Raw genomic sequence first — 20,331 nt, forward strand, 5'->3', positions numbered from 1 at the left:
CTCTCAGTGTAACTGGACCTCCCCTGAATCCCTGGGGGTTCCATGGAGGGAGACCAGTAGACCCCATGTGGAATTTTGGTGTCAACATAATAATCAAGATCACTGATTTATGGTTTCAAATAAATATGGATATTATCACATCATTCAAACCCAAAAGTGTTGTTAATGGTTTCAGAATTCTTTTGCAGTAGAAATGCAATTTGACCTTATTCAGTCCCTGTAAATCAGCAGCCATGTTAATATATCTAGCAATATACAGAATAATTCAACTTAAACAATGCCATTGAAGATCTGTTTATATGTATGCAACTTTACTGATTTGTATAATTCACTGATTAATTCATTGTGCATATACAGTCTGTCTTTCAAATTTTGTGGTTGCATATCTGGCTGTAGTGCAGGCTTTTGGGGATGCAGTCTTTCATCACACATTCCTTAAGTATATATCCAGTTATTGATCTATTCATCTTTCTGTCACTACCCCTCAATTACTTTTTTTAGTATGTACTTCCCTTCTCCTTCTCAATGTGCATCAAAGAACTTTCTTTTTGGTTGTATTTTATTTTTTTATGGAACGCTTAATGAATGTGAATTAACAACTTATACCCTGTATGTAATGATTGTAAATTGAACAGTCTTCATTCAAATATGCCTGAAATCTATTAATTAGCTGATGCATATGCTTTCTGTTTTTACAGCTAAGGCAATTAAATGCCATTCTAAGGTGTGACTTTGAATGGGAATGGTTTAGCACATCCTCCTGATCAAAAGTAAGATGTTCGCTGAGAAAACTAGCACTACTGTACCTCAAAAATCTGGGCAAAAGAAGACAAGACCTCAGGGTCTTCCATCTCCAGCTCTTTGTTGTGCCTGCGGCCTCTGCATCATGTTGGCAGGGATCAACATAACTCTTGTGGGAGCCTTTGCTTTTGGCACCTTCTTGCCAGTAAACAATCCCCCCATCATTATTGGTCCCATTTTGCTGGTGGTTGCTTTCACCTTCTTTGCCGCCTGTTGTATTTGCAGTCGTAGACCCCCAGCCCATGGCCAAAGGAAGTCTAAACCTGGATCCAATATTGGCATCATCAAACCGGGTCACGCCACATTTGAGATTGAGACTAGTGAGCACACGGTGCAAGACACGACTGCAGTCCAGCTCAGCCCCACAAATTCACCAGTGTCTTCTAAGAAATCCACCCCAGTTCATGAAAATTCAAAGACGTGTAAACTCTTTACAATGGATGGCAACAATCCTGGAGCCAAGTATACAGCTGGTGCTGAGGCGATACAACTAAACCTACCCCGGGACTTGGGTTCATCATCGTAGAATTGGCCTGAGCTCTGAGTGCAAAACTACCCTTACTGTATGATGTCATGGCTAAGTCTCTTGAACTTTCCACCAGCAGAAACTCGTGTTTAAGTTTGAACAGCCTACGCTCCAGACCGTATCAACCTACCTTTCTGTATGAACTGCAGTCACCTTCATTTTTACAATTTATTTTATTTGCACAGTGACATTTTAATGTCTCCTGCTGTTTTCTGAGAGTGAAATGCACATGAGCCAGAAGCAATTAAGTAAAAAATCTTGTTTTTAATCAGAACTGTAAAATTTGAAAATGGAAACAAAAGCACCGTCTGACTGTGACTTCACCAAGCCCCAAGTCACAAGACTGTCGCAAGCATCTGTGCAAATTACAAGTGACCTGGTGAAAAGGTCGAAGTTGATTGGTTGAGGAGTGTATGGACCATAAACTATGTCTGCCAAAAGTACAGATTTTTGTCACCAGATGTGCATTTTCTACCCCTACCCCCCCAAAAAAAATAATTTGGGACAAAGTACAGGAACTGTTAGTTTTAATTCAGATATAACTCATTTAATAAAACATTGTAAGAAGATTAACTTTGTAAACAGAGATAAATATTTTGGCAAAACCCACTTCCCCCTGTATGCCTCTGCACTCACATTGAACCCCTTCATTGGTTTATGTACTGTATAAATGCCCTCATAGTGCTGAAGTGATGAACTGCTGGACCAAGGAAGCAAACAGTAAGAGGAATAGAGCAGGAGCAATGTGAAGATAAGCTTGCTTTATTCATCTCTCCTCGTTATTAGCTTTATTAGGATAATAAAAGCAGTCGGAGGTCTTTAATGGAGGCATCCTGAGGGAATGGGAACTGTCCCATGTATTTGATTGTCCACATTAATACTGTGATATAAACAATGCTACAATGTATTTGGAAAGGAAGACAGAGAGAAGTATTAGGCATCAGCCAGTGCCAATCAGCCTTTAATTTATAATTATGAATTATGTATTTATTATTGAAGGGATGTGGGGTTGTGAAAGTGGCGGGAAGTTGTATTTTATTTGGTTTATTACTTCTGTAGGAAATCTTTCCAATCTGTCGTTGTATAAGATGTATTATCCATTGTATTCGTCAACACAAAAACAATTTCAAATAAATGTTTTCTTGTATCTGTAAAGCATAACTAGACATAAATTATTTGTGTAAAAGATGGGTTGAGTGGGAGGACCCAATTACAATCTGTATTATTTATATTTGCTGAGATACAGTAAGTAACAATACTACTTTGAAAAGAATTTGTTAATAATGAAAAAAAACAAAGGCCAGTTAAACTGTGTGCTCATCTCAACTAAGGGTGGGAGTATAAGAAGGCAGTGCTACTGCTTCTAGCTCCCAACAATGGGAGCATCAGAAACCCAAAGATACTGGGACATAGTTGAAGAACCTGAGCATGCTGGATTGCGAGGCATAGACAGTTGAAGAATACAACATATCAAACTACTACTAGCAATGTGAGTGTGAGGGGCAGTCACTCAGTGTACAATGCAGGGCTGCTAATGGTCTTTGTTTTATTTATTTAGAGATACAGCACTGAAACAGGCCCTTCGGCCCACCGAGTCTGTGCCGACCATCAACCACCCATTTATACTAATCCCATATTCCTACCACATCCCCTCAATTCCCCTACCACCTACCTATACTAGGGGCAATTTATAATGGCCAATTTACCTATCAACCTGCAAGTCTTTGGCTGTGGGAAGAAACCAGAGCACCCGGTGAAAACCCACACAGTCACAGGGGGAACTTGCAAACTCCACACAGGCAGTACCCAGAATTGAACCCGGGTCGCTGGAGCTGTGAGGCTGCGGTGCTAACCACTGTGCCACTGTCTTGTGTAGGAGATTGTGATTTCTTGTCTGAGGAACATGAAAAAAAACAGAGAAAGGAAAGAGAAAGATGGAAATAATCATTTTAGTATTTTAATGGTTGAGAGACCAAGGGAAGGATCAAAACCTGTAGTACAGGACATTACCAAGGATTGAAAATCAAAAATGAGGTAAATTAGAGTGGTGATTGGTTTGAATTTTAATAATCTGAAGATTGCAGGGAAAGGGAAATATTTTGGGGAGAAACAGGCTCCACAGGTTTGAGGTCATAAAAAAGAATTAGATTAGGAAATGATCCAATCAATCTTGATTTTAACACAGTGGGGTTGTTGAGAGAAAGAAGAATGTAGGACAGTACTTAGAACTCAGGAACAAGAGAGCATCATGATTGATGCATTATTATTAATATATTGATGTATTGATAGTAGTATTGCAAAAATGAAAACAAGGAAGTTTATGACTGAGTGATGCTAGAGGCTATAGGTGACAGAGGATGGCATGGCACAGACCGGTTTGCTCTTATATCTGGTTCAGCACTAGTAATTTCCACAAGGGTTCTCCTGTGTAACTGAGATGTCCTTCCACTGACTCCAAAAACCTCAGTAGGGTCAGCTTTGGAGGGGACTGGTGGGCACAATCCCACATTAACTAATGGAATTCCATTTTGAGGAATTTTGGCCCCAAGAATTTCATTGCCCATACTATGTTAAAGGTGCTATATAAATGCAAGTTGCTACTGAAGGACATAGAGGAGATCAAGGTCTTTTAATTCAGCCATTGCACTGCAGGAGGAGTAGAGACTGTGAACATTTGCCATTCAACCATCCCTTGTGGTAGAATGCTACTTGCTGCTTTTAGCTACATTTATGTTCGTCTGGAAGTGGGTATCTCAGGTATATGCAACTGAAAGTCTCATCTGTAATTTGTCCAAAATTCAGTCATACTTCCACTAACAAGAGAAGTATGGAAGTGCAGTGACACTGCCTATAACATGTCCACTGTGAATTACTATTCTTTATAAAATATATCCTCTGATACACTTTAATGTCTTAAAATTAGGACAACTGTTAAATAAAGACTGCTAAGTAAAGAATCCAACAAAAATAATGGGAAGTTCTGATGAAAGGTCACTGACCTGAAACGTTAACTCTGCTTCTCTCTCCACAGATGCTGCCAGACCTGCTGAGTATTCCCAGCACTTTTTGTTTTTATTTCAGATTTCCAGCATCTGCAGTATTTTGCTTTTATAAAAATAATGGGAAGGAAGGTTTGTGGTTTCCAAAAAAGGCCACTATTCATTCAGTGTACATTTTGACATTTTTCAATGGTATTTCTCATTCATGTCATGTTTTCAGGAGAGCATGACGTGATGCTTGTTGGGTTTAGACCTTCATCTGATCTGTAAAATATTCAAATAATGCTTTTTAACTAACCAAAACACCCCTACAATTTAATGGCACAGACTGGCTAAAATATGACAATCTTTCTGCACTTCATGCTGCTGAAATGAACCAAAGCTGACTCATCAGAGAATGAGGCAAATTACCATGGTAATAAGAAGATTATAACTAGATCAAGTAATGCCACTAAGGGAAATAAGATATGAAAAACAATGATAAGGTGATGTGATAATATATGACAATGTAATAATTATACATTAAATTATGGATCATGATGGAAAACATTTTTGACATAAAATGGTATGGACCAGCTTGTTTAGTGTGAAACATTTTGAAATGCTCTACCTGTAAAAGTTACTGCGATAGATCTTGACTTTATGCAATAGTGTTAAATGTGACCATGCATAGGCAGCCCGTTTTAGATCGTTCATATCTCCATTGGAAATAAAATTGGAGAGAGATGTATAAAAGGCTGGTGACTCACGACTACTCGTTTTACACTATCGTAAAAACTCAAGATATATCCCATTGGTTATAAGCCGATTGCGAAAATGACAAAATGAGGACTTAGGTTGACAGAATTGTGGAAGACCATTACAAATCTTTGGGTCTGTCCAATGAATGACCACAGATTGATTGCCTATGTGCACAACTAATACTCATGTTAGCGGTTCAAAGGAAACAACAGACACGGATTGATTCTATCAGAGAAACAGTGACCTTAAAATTCTTGGGGAGGCCTTTTGAGTGTGAACAGAGCAGGGTTTGTGCATGGTGGGGGGGCTGCAGGTCTGGGGTGGATTGGAACTTCTGCTTGCTCAGTGCTAAGGTCCTTGATCATGTCCAATATCCAAGGAAGATCCTAGTTATGCCTGTCTTTTTATGGGGTATGTTGAATATTCCTTGTTCCAGTTCAGGCCCCTCCCCCAACTCTTTTTCCGATACATTGATGACTGTATCAGTGCCGTTTCCTCCTCTCACCCAGAACTGGAAAACTTCATGAACTTTGCTTCCAATTTCCATCCTTCTCTTACCTTCATATAGTCCATCTCCAACACTTTCCTTCCTTTCCTCGACTTCTCTGTCTCTATTTCTGGGGATAGGCTATCTACTAATATTCACTAGAAGCCCACTGACTTCCACAGCTGCCTAGACTACACTTCCTCACACCCTGCTTCCTGTAAGACTCCATTCCATTCTCCCAGTTTCTCCATCTCCGACACATTTGTTTTGATGATGCAACCTTCCACCACAGTGCTTCTGGTATGTCTTCCTTTTTCCTCAATCAAGGATTCTCCCCACACTGTGGTTGACAGGGCCCTCGACCATGTCCGACCCATTTCCCACACTTCTGCCCTCACCCCTTCCTTCACCTCCCTCCCAGAACGACGATAGGGTTAGCCTTGTCCTTACTGTCCACCCCAGCAGCCCACACATCTAAAGGATCATCCTCTGCCTTTTCCACCATCTCAAGCATGATGGCACTACCAAACACATCTTCCATTCCCGTTCCCTGTCAGCATTTTGAATGGACCGTTCCCTCCGTGACACCCTGGTCCACTCCTCCATTACCCCCGACACCTCATCCCCTTCCCACGGCACCTTGCCATGCAATTACAGGAGGTGTAATACCTGCCCTTTAACTCCTCTCTCCTCATCATCCAAGGTTCAAAACACTTCTTCCAGGTGAAGCAGCAATTTACTTGTACTTCTTTCAATTTAGTATACTGTATTCGCTGCTCACAATGTGGTCCCCTCTACACTGGGGAAACCAAAAGCAAATTGAGTGACTGCTTTGTGAAACACCTCCATTCCATCTGCAAGCATGATTCCAAGCTTCCGGTTGCTTGCCATTTTAATTCACCAACTTGCTCTCATGCCCAATATTTCTGTCCTCAGTTGCAGTGTTCCAGTGAAGCTCAACGCAAGCTTGAGGAACAGCACGTCGTCTTTTGATTAGGCACTCTACAGTTTTCTGGACTCAACATTGAGTTCAACAATTTCAGACCATGAATCCTATTTTGATTTTTTTTTTAACCAGCCTTAAACTTGTTATTCATGTCCTTGCTTTCAGTCAGAGCAGTTTATTATTCGACCATTAGTACTCTCTCTGGCTTAATGCTTTGCCGTTTACTACAACTATTGGCACTCCCTTTGCCTTTTATTCTATGACATCTTTGTCATTTGATCTCTCCTGCCCTCTGCCCTATCAGGGTAGAAATGCAGCAAGACCTGGACAATATCTAAGCTTGGGCTGATATGTGGCAAGTAACATTCGCGCCACACAAGTGCCAGGCAATGACCATATCCAACAAGAGAGAATCTAACCATCTCTCCTTGACATTCAATGGCATTATGATCATTGAATCCCCCTCTATCAACATCCTGGGGGTTACCATTGACGAGAAACTGAATTGAAGTAGCCATATAAATACTGTGGCTACAAAAGCACATCAGAGGTTAGCATTTCTGCGGTGAGTAACTCACACCTTGACTCCCCAGAGCCTGTCCACCATCTACAAGGCACAAGTCAGGAGTGATGGAATACTCTCCACTTGCCTGGAAGGGTGCAGCTCCAACAACACTCAAGAAGCTCGACACCATCCAGGACAAAGCAGCCCACTTGATTGGCACCCCATTCACTAACATTCACTTCCTCCACCACCGATGCACAGTGGCAGCAGTGTGCACCATCTACAAGATGAACTGTAGCAACGCACCAAGGCTCCTAATACAGCACCTTCCAAACCCACGACCTCTACCACCTAGAAGGACAAGGTCAGCAAATGTATGGGAACACCAGCACCTACAAGTTCCCATCCAAGCCACACACGATCCTGGCTTGGCACTATATCACCATTCCTTCACTGTCGCTGGGTCAAAATCCTGGAACTCCCTTCCCAACAGCACTGTGGGTGTACCTATACCCCAAGGATTGCAGCGGTTCAAGAGGGCAGCTCACCACCACCTTCTCTGGGGCAATTAGGGAGGGCAATAAATGCTGGCCTAGCCAGCGATACCCACATCCCATGGTTGAATGAAAAAAAATCCCTTTAGTTCTTCGCCCACCCCACCCTCCTTTCGCTTGCTCTAAACCTAATGCATTTCTAACTTTTGCCAGTTCTGATGAAAGGTCATTGACCCGAAACGTTAACACTGTTTCTCTCTCCACAGATGCTGTCAGACCTGCTGAGTATTTCCAGCATTTTCTGTTCTTATTCCAATATACAAGGTCAGGTAATTTAAATGTTAAACAACAGGGGTTCACACAGTTTCTAGCACAACTAGGTACCTGCTCGACTGGCGATGGGAGGAACAGGAGAGTTACCTCTTTGACTGGCTAACTATTATATAAATTAGATGACACTACAAATTCTAGCAGGGTCTGTGGGGTGCCTCACTGATGGACAGAAGTCCCACTTGCTTTCTCGCATTTCTTTCTACCAAAAGGCTCTGAGGAAATCTGTGGCCTGATTTGGTATCCAGTTAATGGGACCAATTTCTTTCACAGCAGAAAATATAAACTATTATCAGTTATATTGTTACATAGAACCAAGCCCACTGTAAAGAATCCTTGCAGTGATGCTTCTTCCCAAAGATTTATTTCATCACTGAATGACCTTCCTGACACGCTGCTAATAAAGACCTTTAAGTGGGCAATTAATACCCAATTAAGGACCTCATCTTGCTGCTGCCAAAATCCTGTGCTACGTGGGAACTCTAAGATGCTTCACGAGTCCTGGATAACCATTTGTGTAGGCAGTGTTGTTGGCTGCAGCGGCTTGAACTCTGGGTTTCGGAACTTGAGCTGGCGTCACTGTGGTGCATTCGTGAGGATGAGAGCTTCATGGATAGTAAATTTATAGATGTGCTTAAGAGTATGCAGGAAGAGAGGGAATGGGTGACCACCAGGCAGTCAAAGAGGAACAAGCAGGTAGTGCAGGAGTCCCCTGAGTGCTTCCCACTCTCCAACCAGTATCCAATTCTGAATACTGATGAGAGTGACGGTTCATCTGGGGAATGCAGCCAGAGCCATGTCCATGGCACCACGGGTGGCTCAGCTCTACAGGGTGGGATACAAGGAAGACTGCAACAGCAACAATGACAGGTGATTCGATAGTTAGGGGAATAGATAGGCATTTCTACGGCTGCAGACGTGAATCCAGCATGGTGTATTGCCTCCCTGGTGCCAAGATCAAGGATATCATTGAGTGGCTGCAGAGCACCCTGAGGGGGCAGGGTGAACAGCCAGCAGTCATGGTTCACATCAATATGAACAACATAGGCAGAAAGGGGTTGTGGTCCTGAGGCAGAATTCAGAGATCTTGATAGGAAATTAGCAAAACTAGTGATCTCCGGATTACTCCCAATACCACGTGCAAGTGAATATAGAAACCGGAGAATAACACAGATGAATGTATGGCTGGAAAGATGGTGCAGGAGGGAGGGATTAAGATTCTTTGTAAATTGGGACCAGCTCTGGGGGAGATGGGACCTGTACAGGCCGTATGAGTTGCACCTAAATAGAGCTGGGACTGAGTTCCTTACGGGGCATTTTGCTAGTGCTGTTGGGGAGGGTTTAAACTAACTTGGCAGGGGTGTTGGAACCAAGACATAATATCAGAGAGGAATACCAAGGTGCAGAGAATACTGTGAGAGATAAATAGTACTAGAATAAGGAATAATAATTTAATAGGTGCAGTCAGAGTAAGGGAGAAAGAAATAAAGTCCAAATCAGGGTTACTGTACATGTATGTGAATGTGCAGAGTATGGTAAATAAGATTGGTGAGTTACAGGTGCAGATTGCCTTGTGGAAATACAACATTTTGGCTATAACAGAAACCTGGCTCAAAGAAGGGCAGGACTGGGTGTCAAATATTCCTGGATACAAGGTGCTCAGGAAAGATAGGAAAGGGAAAAAGGGGGAGGGGTGGCGATATAGATTCAGGAGAGCATTGTAGTGCTGGAGAGAGAGAATGTCCCAGAGGGGTAGAGGACAGAATCTATTTGGCTGGAGCTAAGGAACAAAAAAGGTGCAGTTACATTGCTCGGTGTTGTCTATAGGCCACCAACTAGTGGGAAGGACGTAGAGGAGCAAATTTGCAAGGAAATTTCAAAGAGGTAGCAAAAATTATAGGGTAGTTATAATGGAGGACTTTAATTATCCAAATATAGACTGGAATAGCAGTAGTTTAAAGGGCAGTAAGGTGCAAGAGTTCCTAGAGTGTGTTCAGGAAAATTTTCTACAGCAGAATGTTTCCAATCCAATAACACTGCTAGACCTGGTTTTTGGGTATGAGGTGGGCCAAGTGGATCAAGTGTCAGTAGGAGAACATTTAAGGGACAGTGATCATTGTATCATAAGGTTTAGGCTGACCATGGGAAAGGACAAAGAGTAACACTGAGAGAAAGCTAACTTCAATAGGGCAAGAACAAATCTGGGACAAATAAATTGGAGCCAAAGGTTGACAGGAAAAGCAGTAGCCAAATAGTGGGCAACCTTCAAAGAAGAGGTATTTCAGGCACAGCTAAGGTATATTCCCTCAAAAGGGAAAGGTAGGGTAAACAAAGCCAGCACTCCCTGGATGACAAAAGAAATAGAAATTAAGATAAAGAAGAAAATGTGTGGTTATGACAGATGTCAGGTAGAAAATACGATTGAGAACCAGGCTGAATAAAGAAGGTTCAGAGGGGAAGTAAAAAAGCAAATAAGAGAAGCAAAGAAAGAGTATGAAAAGAGAAATGTAGCTAACATAAAAGGAAATCCCAAAGTCTTCTATAGACATATAAATAATAATAGGGTGGTATAAGGAGGAGTGGGGCGATTAAGGACCAAAAAGGGGATACACGCATGGAGGAAGAAGGCATAGCTGAGATATTAAATGAATACTTTGCATCTGTCATTGCCAAGGAAGAAGATGTTACCCAGGCATTGGTGAAAAAGGAGGTAATTCATACACAAGAAGGGTTTAAAATGGATAAAGAGGAGGCATTGGATAGGCTGTCTGTACTTAAACTGGATAAGGCACCAGGATCGAATGTGATGCATCCAAGGATACTGAGGGAAGTGAGAGTGGAAATTGCAGAGGCAGTGGCTTCCTTAGACTTGGGGGTAGTGCCAGAGGAGAATTGCAAACATTACACCCTTGTTCAAAAAGGGTGTAAGGATAATCCCAGCAACTGGAGGCCAGTCAGTTTAACTTTAGTGGTAGGGAAACTTCTAGAAAGAATAATTCAGCACAAAATTAATAGTCACATGGACAAATGTGAGTTAATTAAAGGATTTTAATTAAAGGATTTTTTAAGGTAAAATCATGTTTAACTAACTTGCTGGAGTTTTTGAGGAGGTAACAAAGAGGGTCGATGAGGGCAGTGCTGTTGATGTGATGTACATAGACTTTCAAAAGACATTTGATACAGTGCCACACAACAGATTTGTGAGCAAAGTTATAGTTCATGGAATAAAAGGGACACTGGCAACATGGATATGTGATTGGCTGAGTGACAGGAAACAAAGAATAGTGGTTAATGGATGTTTTCCGGCTGGAGGAAGTTTTGTAGTGGAGTTCCCCAGGGGTCAGTGTTGGGTCCCTTGCTTTTCCAAATATATATTAATGACTAGACCTTGATGTGCAGGGCACAATTTCAAAGTTTGCAGATGATACAAAACTTGGAAACATTGTGAACTGTGAGGAGGATAGTGCAGAACTTCAAAAGGACATAGACAAGGTGGCAAATGACGTTCAATACAGAAAAATGTGAAGTGATTCATTTTAGTAGGAAAAACATGGAGAAACCATATAAAATAAAGGCACAATTCTAAAGGGGCTGCAGGAGCAGAGGGACAAGGGTGTATATGTGCCTAAGTCATTGAAGTTGGCGGGACAGGTTGAGAGAGCTGTTAATAAAGCAGACAGTATCCTGGGTTTCATAAATAGGGGCATTGAGTACAATAGCAAGGAGTTTATGTTAAACTTGTATAAGACTGGACTAGTAACCCAGAGACCCAGAGTATTGCTCTGGGGACATGGGTTCGAATCCCACCACAGCAGAAGGTGGAATTTGAATTCAATTAATAAATCTTGAATTAAAAGCTAGTCTAATGATGGCCATGAAACCATTGTTGATTGTTGTAAAAACCCATCTAGTTCACTCATGTCCTGTAGGGAAGGACATCTGCTGTCCTTACCTGGTCTGGCCTCCGTGTGACTCCAGACCCACAGCAATGTGGTTGACTCTTAAATGCCCTCTGAAATGGCCTAGCAAGCAACTCAATTCTATTAAACTGCTATGGAGTTAATAAATATTGAAACCGGACGAACCACTCGGCATCGACCGAGGCACCGGAAACGACAATGGCAAACCCAGCCCTGCTGACCCTGTAAAGTCCTCCTTAATAACATCTGGGGGCTTGTGCCAAAGTTGGGAGAGCTGTCCCACAGACTAGTCAAGCAACAGCCTGACATAGTCATACTCATGGAATCATACCTTACATACAATGTCCCAGACACCGCCATCACCATCCCTGGGTACGTCCTGTCCCACTGGCAGGACAGACCCAGCAAAGGCGGCGGCACAGTGGTATACAGTCAGGAGGGAGTTGACTGGGAGTCCTCAACATCGACTCCAGATCCCATGATGTCTCATGGCATCAGGTCAAACATGGACAAGGAAACCTCCTGCTGATTAACACATACTGCTCTCCCTCCGCTGATGAATCAGTACTCTTCCATGTTGATCGCCACTTGGAGGAAGCACTGAGGGTGGCAATGGCACAGATTGTACTCTGGGTAGAGGACTTCAATGTCCATCACCAAGAGTGGCTCGGTAGCACGACTACTGACCGAGCTAGCCGAGTCCTAAAGGACGTAGCTGCTAGACTGGGTATGTGACAGGTGGTGAGGGAACCAACAAGAGGGAAAAACATACTTGACCTCGCCCTCCCCAATCTGCTTGCCGCAGATGCATCTGTCCATGACAGCATTGGTAGGAGTGACCACCGCACAGTCCTTGTGGAGACAAAGCCCCGCCTTCACATTGAGGATACTCTCCATCATGTTAGTTTAGTTTAGAGATACAGCACTGAAACAGGCCCTTCGGCCCACCGAGTCTGCGCCGACCATCAACCACCCATTTATACTAATCCTACACTAATCCCATATTCCTACCACATCCCCACCTGTCCCTATATTTCCCTACCACCTACCTATACTAGGGGCAATTTATAATGACCAATTTACCTATCAACCTGCAAGTCTTTTGGCATGTGGGAGGAAACCGGAGCACCCAGAGGAAACCCACGCAGACACAGGGAGAACTTGCAAACTCCACATAGGCAGTACCCAGAATTGAACCCGGGTCGCTGGAGCTGTGAGGCTGCGGTGCTAACCACTGCGCCACTGTGCTGCCTGATGTTGTGTGGCGCTACCACTGTGCTAAATGGGATAGATTTCAAACAAATCTATCAACGCAAAACTGGGCATACATGAGGCGCTGTGGGCCATCAGAGCAGCAGAATTGTACTCAACCACAATCTGTAACCTCATGGGCCGGCATATTCCCCACTACCATTACTATCAAGCCAGGAGACCAACCCTGGTTCAATGAAGAGTGCAGGAGGGCATGCCAGGAGCAGCACCAGGCATACCTCAAAATGAGGTGTCAACCTGGTGAAGCTACAACCCAGGACTACTTGCATGCCAAACTGCATAAGCAGCATGCGATAGGCAGAGCTAAGCGATCCCATAAGCAACAGATCAGATCTAAACTCTACAGTCTGCCATGTCCAGCCGTGAATGGTGGTGGACAATTAAACAACTAACTGGAGGAGGTGGCTCCACAAATATTCCCATCCTCAATGATGGGGGAGCCCAGCACATCAGTGCAAAAGATAAGGCTGAATCATTTGCAACAATCTTCAGCCAGAAGTGCCGAGTTGATGATCCATCTCGGCCTCCTCTTGAAGTCCCCAGCATCACAGATGCCAGACTTCAGCCAATTCGATTCACTCCGCATGATATCAAGAAATGACTGAAGGCACTGGATACTGCAAAGGTGATGGGCCCTGACAACATTCCGGCAATAGTACTGAAGACCTGTGCTCCAGAACTTGCCGCGCCACTAGCCAAGCTGTTCCAGTACAGCTACAACATTGGCATCTACCCTGCAATGTGGAAAATTGCCCAGGTATGTCCTGTACACAAAAAGCAGGACAAGTCCAACCTGGCCAATTCAGCCCCCATCAGTCTATTCTCAATCATCAGTAAAGTGATGGAAGGTGTCATCGACAGTGCTATCAAGCGGCACTTCCTCAGCAATAACCTGCTCAGTGACGCTCAGTTTGGGTTCCGCCAGGGCCACTCAGCTCTTGACCTCATTACAGCCTTGGTTCAAACATGGACAAAAGAGCTGAACTCAAGGCGTGAGGTGAGAGTGACTACCCTTGACATCAAAGCTGCATTTGACCGAGTATGGCATCAAGGAGCCCTCGCGAAACTAGAGTCAATGGGAATCAGGGGGAAAACTCTCCGCTGGTTGGGATCAAACCAAGCACAAAGGAAGATGGTTGTGGTTGTTGGAGGTCAATTATCTGAGCTCCAGGACATCACTGCAGCAGTTGCTCAGGTAGTATCCTAGTCCCAACCATCTTCAGCTGCTTCATCAATGACTTTTCTTCAATCATAAGGTCAGAAGTGGGGATGTTCGCTGATGATTGCACAATGTTCAGCAGCATTCCTGACTCCTCAAATACTGAAGCAGTCCGTGTAGAAATGCAGCAAGACCTGGACAATATCCAAGCTTGGGCTGATAAGTGGCAAGTAACATTCACGCCACACAAATGCCAGGCAATGACCATCTCCAACAAGAGAGAATCTAACCATCTCCCCTTGACATTCAATAGCATTACAATCGTTGAATCCCCCATGATCAACATTTTGGCGGTTACCATTGACCAGAAACTGAACTGCAGTAGCCATATAAATACGGTGGCTACAAGAGCAGGTCAGAGGTTAGGAATTCTGTGGCAAATAATTCACCTCCTGACTCCCCAAAGCCTGTGCACCATCTACAAGGCACAAGTCAGGAGTGTGATGGAATACTCTCCACTTGCCTGGATGGGTGCAGCTCCAACAACACTCAAGAAGCTCGACACCATCCAGGACAAAGCAGCCCGCTTGATTGGCAGCCCATCCACAAACATTGATTCCTTCCACCACCGACGCACAGTGGCAGCAGTGTGTACCATCTACAAGATGCACTGCAGCAGTGCACCAAGGCTCCTTAGACAGCATCTTCCGAACCTGTGACTTCTACCACCTAGAAGGACAAGGGCAGCAAATGCATGGGAACACCAACACCTGCAAGTTCCCCTCCAAGCCACACACCATCCTGACTTGGAACTATATCGCCGTTACTTCCCTGTCGCTGGGTCAAAATGCTGGAACTCCCTTCCTAAAAGCACTGTTCGTGTACCTACCCCACATAGACTGCAGCGGTTAAAGAAGGCAGCTCACCACCACCTTCTCAAGGGCAATTATGAATGGACAATAAATGTTGGCTGAGCCAGCGTCGCCCACATCCCATGAATGAATATGTAAAAAAAAGATACTCGTTCCGCCTCAGCTGGAATTTGCATCCAGTTATGGGCACCGCACTTTAGGAAAGATGTGAAGGCATTGGAGAGAGTGAAGAAAAGATTCACGAGTATGGTTCCAGGGAAGAGAAATTTTAGTTATGAGGACAGATTGGAGAGGTTAGGGCTGTTTTCCTTGGAGAAAAGAAGGCTGAGGTTTGATACAGGCATTCAAAATATGAGGTGTCTGGACAAAGTAGATAGGGAGAAACTTTTCCCACTCATGAAAGGATTGAGAATGAGAGCGTGCAGATTTAAAGTAATTGGTAAAAGAAGCAAAAGCTCCATGAGGAAAAACCTTTTTACAAAGCGAGGGGGTAAGGTCTGGAATGCATTGCTTGAGAGTGTGGTGGAGGCAGCTTCAATTGAAGGATTCAAAGGGAATTAGACTGTTCCTGAAAAAGAAGTATGTACAGGGTTACGGGCAGGAGGCGGGTAATAGCACTAAGTGAATTGCTCATTCAGAGAGTCGGTGCAGACACGATGGGCCAAATGGCCTCCTTCTAAACTGTGACAATTCTGTGATTCTGTGAATTAGCCCAGTGACAGACAGGCCTGTCGCCACACAGGGAGCACGGCAATAAAAACTGTGTGAGTTGCTTGCTGGCTCCAGTGGGAGCGGGTTTTCCTTCGTTAAAAGGCACTTTGTGCCTGAATGAGGGACCTGGCATCGGGAAGGGGGGGGCCCGCTGTAAGCCATCCCCCTGCCCTTGTTGCTGACCCTCCTTTAACACCCTCCTCACGAACCCCACCTACAAGACTCCTCCTGCCCTGACCTACCTGCGTTCTGGGTCCAGTGCCTCTCCTAGGCCTCGGGTGGGTGCTCCACCAGCAGCAACCACTACCTCTGTAGTGACATTGCTTAGTAAAGAGCAGCTGGCCTTTGATTGTCCGGCAGCTCTCAGAGGGTGGGACTTCCATTGCTGGGTCCACAGAAGAAGATAAAATCCCTGCCAGAGAATCAACTTGTCTGTGGGGAGATCAAGAATGAGAAGAAATAATCTTAAAATTAGTACTAGTCCATTTAGAAGGGGAGTCAGGAAGTACTTTGTCACACAAAGTGTATTAGAAGTTCTGGAGTTCTCTTGGCCAAAAGGCTGTGGATGATGGGACAATTGGATCTCAAGACTGAGATTGATAGATATTTCTTAGTTATGGGTATCAAGGGATATGGAGCTAAGATGGGTAAACAGAGTTGAGGTACAGATCACCCATGATCGAGTTCAATGGGGTGGAGCAGGCTCAAGAGGATGAAAGGCCCACTCCCGTTCCTTTGTTTATCTTTTTAAAGCTGGATACATTGAACACTTCTGCAAATGCACCAAGGCTCCTTAGACTGCACCTTCCAAACCCACGACCTCTACCACCTAGAAGGACAAGGGCAGCAGTTGCACGGGCAAGTTCCCCTCCAAGCCGCACAACATCCTGACTTGGAACTATATCGCTGTTCCTTCACTGTCACTGGGTCAAAATCCTGGAACGCCCTTCCCTGGTATACCTACCCCACATGGACTTCAACGGTACAAGAAGGCGGCTCACCACCACCTTCTCAAGGGAAGTTAGGGATGGGCAATAAATGCTGTTCAAGCCTGCGATGCCCACATCCCATGAATGAATAAAAAATATTTATTACAGAAAATGGTACAATACAATCAGTGAAGCTAATTTATAAAATTAAGATGTTGCTTCAAAATCCTAAAAGGCTTTTCTGATTGCATAATTAGTTTATTCTGAGGCATCCAAATAGTTATTACAGCAGAATATACAAGCAGTCTTTAAAGGAGATGAAGTATTGAAATGACTCTTGTTCTGTACATTTAATGCACAAAAAGCTGCCAGAAAATTACAATATGAACTGCTTCTGCCGGTCCCATCTCTTCTGATTGATATCGTAAAATTAGGTCTTGTGTTAAGCCAAATCTAGTGACATACTGGGATGGAGCCTCTCCCCAGAAAGGGCAACATGCAGCCTTCTGTCACAGGATTACCTGGGAGCAGAGAAGACATGGGCAGAAGGTAGGGAAGTGGGGCAGTTTGCCAGACCTCACCTCCATGCTATAATTTATGTGTCAGGAGGGGAAGCGATGGCCACTGGCTGTCCCAGCAGGAGTGAGAAGAGGGAAATCAAGGTTTGGGTGGAGAAATGGTAGTAAGGGAAATAATTTACAGGGCGATGGGAAAGAACAGGGGTGTAGGATTGATTGGATATCTCTACCAAAGGGCTGTACCTCAAGGGCCCGTCATGCTCTGAAATGATTGAATTCAATGTTCAGTCCGGCAGGCTGTAGCGTGCCTAATCGGTAAAGGAGATGCTGTTCCTCGAGCTTGTGTTGATGGTCGCTGGAACACTGCAGCAATCCCAGGACAGAGATGTGAGCATGAGAGTGGGGGGTAGGGGGGGGGGGGGGGGGGGGGGATGTGGTGGCGGAGTTGTTGACGATCCTCCTTTTTATGTTTAGTTATTTTTTCTTTTCTTTTTTTCTTTTTTATTTGGTTATTTTATTTTAGGTTTTTTAGTGTGTTTAGTTTGTTTCTATTGTGCCTACCCACTGTTTCTGCCTTTTAAATTTTTTTTCATGTTTGTGCTTGGAGTGTTTTGTGCTTTACAGTCTATTGACACCCTCTCTGTACTAATGCTTTGTCTTTCAGCACACCATTAACATACCGTTTGCCTGTGTTCCATGAACTTCTGGTCAGTTATTCTCTGTGACCTTGTCCTATCAACACCTTCTCTTTTGTTATCTCTTGCCCCACCCCCCGCTTTACTTTTACATTTCTAATATTTGTCAGTTCTGAAGAAGGGTCACTGAGCTGAAACGTTAACTTTGCTTCTCTCTCCACAGATGTTGCCAGACCTGCTGAGTATTTCCAGCATTTCTTGTTTTTATTCTGGGCCACCACAAGCATGATAGGCTGAATGGCTTCCTTCTGTGCTGCATCATTATGCAGTTCGACGATAAGCCTCAATCTTCATTTTCCTGCTTTTTCCTGATTTGTAGTGAGATAGTGGGGTAAAATCCAGACCTCAGTCTGAGAAAACGAAAAGCAAAGTACCAGCTGGCTTTTCAACAGACCAACCAGGTGATCATTCCACTAAAAGTGACTCAATAGTCACTCCTCAAATTCAACACAGCCACTCAATTCATAGAGAGACAGCACCCATTCAAACCTTTAAATCCCCACTTGCCACTTATCAGCCCAAGCCTGGATATTGTCCAGGTCTTGCTGCATTTCTACACGGACTGCTTCGGTATTTGAAGAGTCACGAATGGTGCTGAACATTGTGCAATCATCAGCGAACATCCCCACTTCTGACCTTATGATTGAAGGAAGGTCATTGATGAAGCAGCTGAAGATGATTGGGCCGAGGACACTACTCTGAGGAACTCCTGCAGTGATGTCCTGGAGCTCAGATGATTGACCTCCAACAACCACAACCATCTTCCTTTGCGCTAGGTATGACTCCAACCAGCGGAGGGTTTTCCCCCTGATTCCCATTGACCTCAGTTTTGCTAGGGCTCCTTGATGCCATACGCAGTCAAATGCTGCCTTGATGTCAAGGGCAGTCACTCTCACCTCACCTCTTGAGTTCAGCTCTTTTGTCCATGTTTGAACCAAGGCTGTAATGAGGTCAGGAGCTGGGTGGCCCTGGCGGAACCCAAACTGAGCGTCACTGAGCAGGTTATTACTAAGCGCTGTTGATGACACCTTCCATCACTCTACTGATGACTGAGAGTAGGCTGATGGGGCGGTAATTGGCTGGGTTGGACTTGTCCTGCTTTTTGTGTACAGGACATACCTGGGCAATTTTCCACATTGCAGGGTAGATGACAGTGTTGTAGCTGTACTGGAACAGCTTGGCTAGGGGTGCGGCAAGTTCTGGAGCACAGGTCTTCAGTACTATTGCCGGAATATTGTCAGGGCCCATAGCCTTTGCAGTATCCAGTGCCTTCAGTCGTTTCTTGATATCACGCGGTGTGAATCGAATTGGCTGAAGTCTGGCATCTGTGATGCTGGGGTCTTCAGGAGGAGGCCGAGATGGATCATCAATTCGGCACTTCTGGCTGAAGATTGTTGCAAATGCTTCAGCCTTATCTTTCGCACTGATGTGCTGGGCTCCCCCATCATTGAGGATGGGGATATCTGTGGAGCCACCTCCTCCAGTTAGTTGTTTAATTGTCCACCACCATTCATGGCTGGATGTGGCAGGACTGCAGAGCTTAGATCTGATCCATTGGTTATGGGATCGCTTAGCTCTGTCTATCGCATGCTGCTTATGTTCAGAGTAAACATGTTCCCACAAAGAAAAAGGGTGAGACAGCCAAATCTAGAGCCCCATGGATGTCAAGGAGCTTACAGGGTAAGATAAGGCAGAAAAGGAAAGCTTATGTCCAACACATAGAACTCAATACTACAGAAAGCCAAGAGGAGTATCGAAGTGGAGGGGTGAAATCAAAAAAGAAATGAGGAAAGCAAAGAGAGGGCATGAAAGACTATTGGCAAGTAAAATAAAGGTGAACCTAAAGATGTTTTATCAATACATTAAGAGTAAGAGGATAACTAAGGAGAGAGTAGGGCACATAAAAGACCAAAAAAGTAATTGATGTGTCGGGGCGGAAGATGATGGTATTGTTCTTCATGAATATTTTGTGTCTGTCTTCACAAAAGAGGGGGACGATGCAGATATTGTCGTTAAGGAAGAGGGGTGTGAAGTATTGGATGTGATAAACATGGGGAGAGAGGAAGTATTAATGGGATTAGCATCCTTGAAAGTTGATAAATCACCAGGGCCAGATGAAATGTACCCCAGGCTTTTAAAAAAAGCAAGAGAGGAAATAGTGGAAGGTCTGACCATCATTTTCCAATCCTCACTGGATACAGGTGTGGTGCCAAAGGATTGGAGAACTGCTAACATTGTACCTCTGTTTAAAAAGGGAGCAAGGGATAGAGCGAATAATTGCAGGCCAGTCAGTCTAAGCTCAGTAGTGGGAAAATTATTGTAATCTATTCTGAGAGACAGGATAAACTGTCACTTAGAAAGGCATAGGTCAATCAAAGATAGTCAGCATGGATTTGTTAAGAGAAGATCTTGTTTGACCAACTTGT

The 20,331-nt window shown here is 44.1% G+C and overlaps 1 protein-coding gene across 1 annotated transcript; it reads left to right on the forward strand.

Moving 5' to 3' along the window:
• The first annotated feature begins 775 nt into the window (after nucleotides 1-775).
• Nucleotides 776-1,327, forward strand: tmem275a (transmembrane protein 275a). The gene has a single exon (XM_068036372.1). It carries the CDS (start codon nucleotides 776-778, stop codon nucleotides 1,325-1,327), a length of 552 nt encoding a protein of 183 aa, XP_067892473.1.
• The last annotated feature ends 19,004 nt before the right edge of the window (nucleotides 1,328-20,331 follow it).

The sequence above is a fragment of the Heterodontus francisci genome, chromosome 8 (assembly GCF_036365525.1).
Source record: "Heterodontus francisci isolate sHetFra1 chromosome 8, sHetFra1.hap1, whole genome shotgun sequence".
Lineage (NCBI taxonomy): Eukaryota > Metazoa > Chordata > Chondrichthyes > Heterodontiformes > Heterodontidae > Heterodontus > Heterodontus francisci.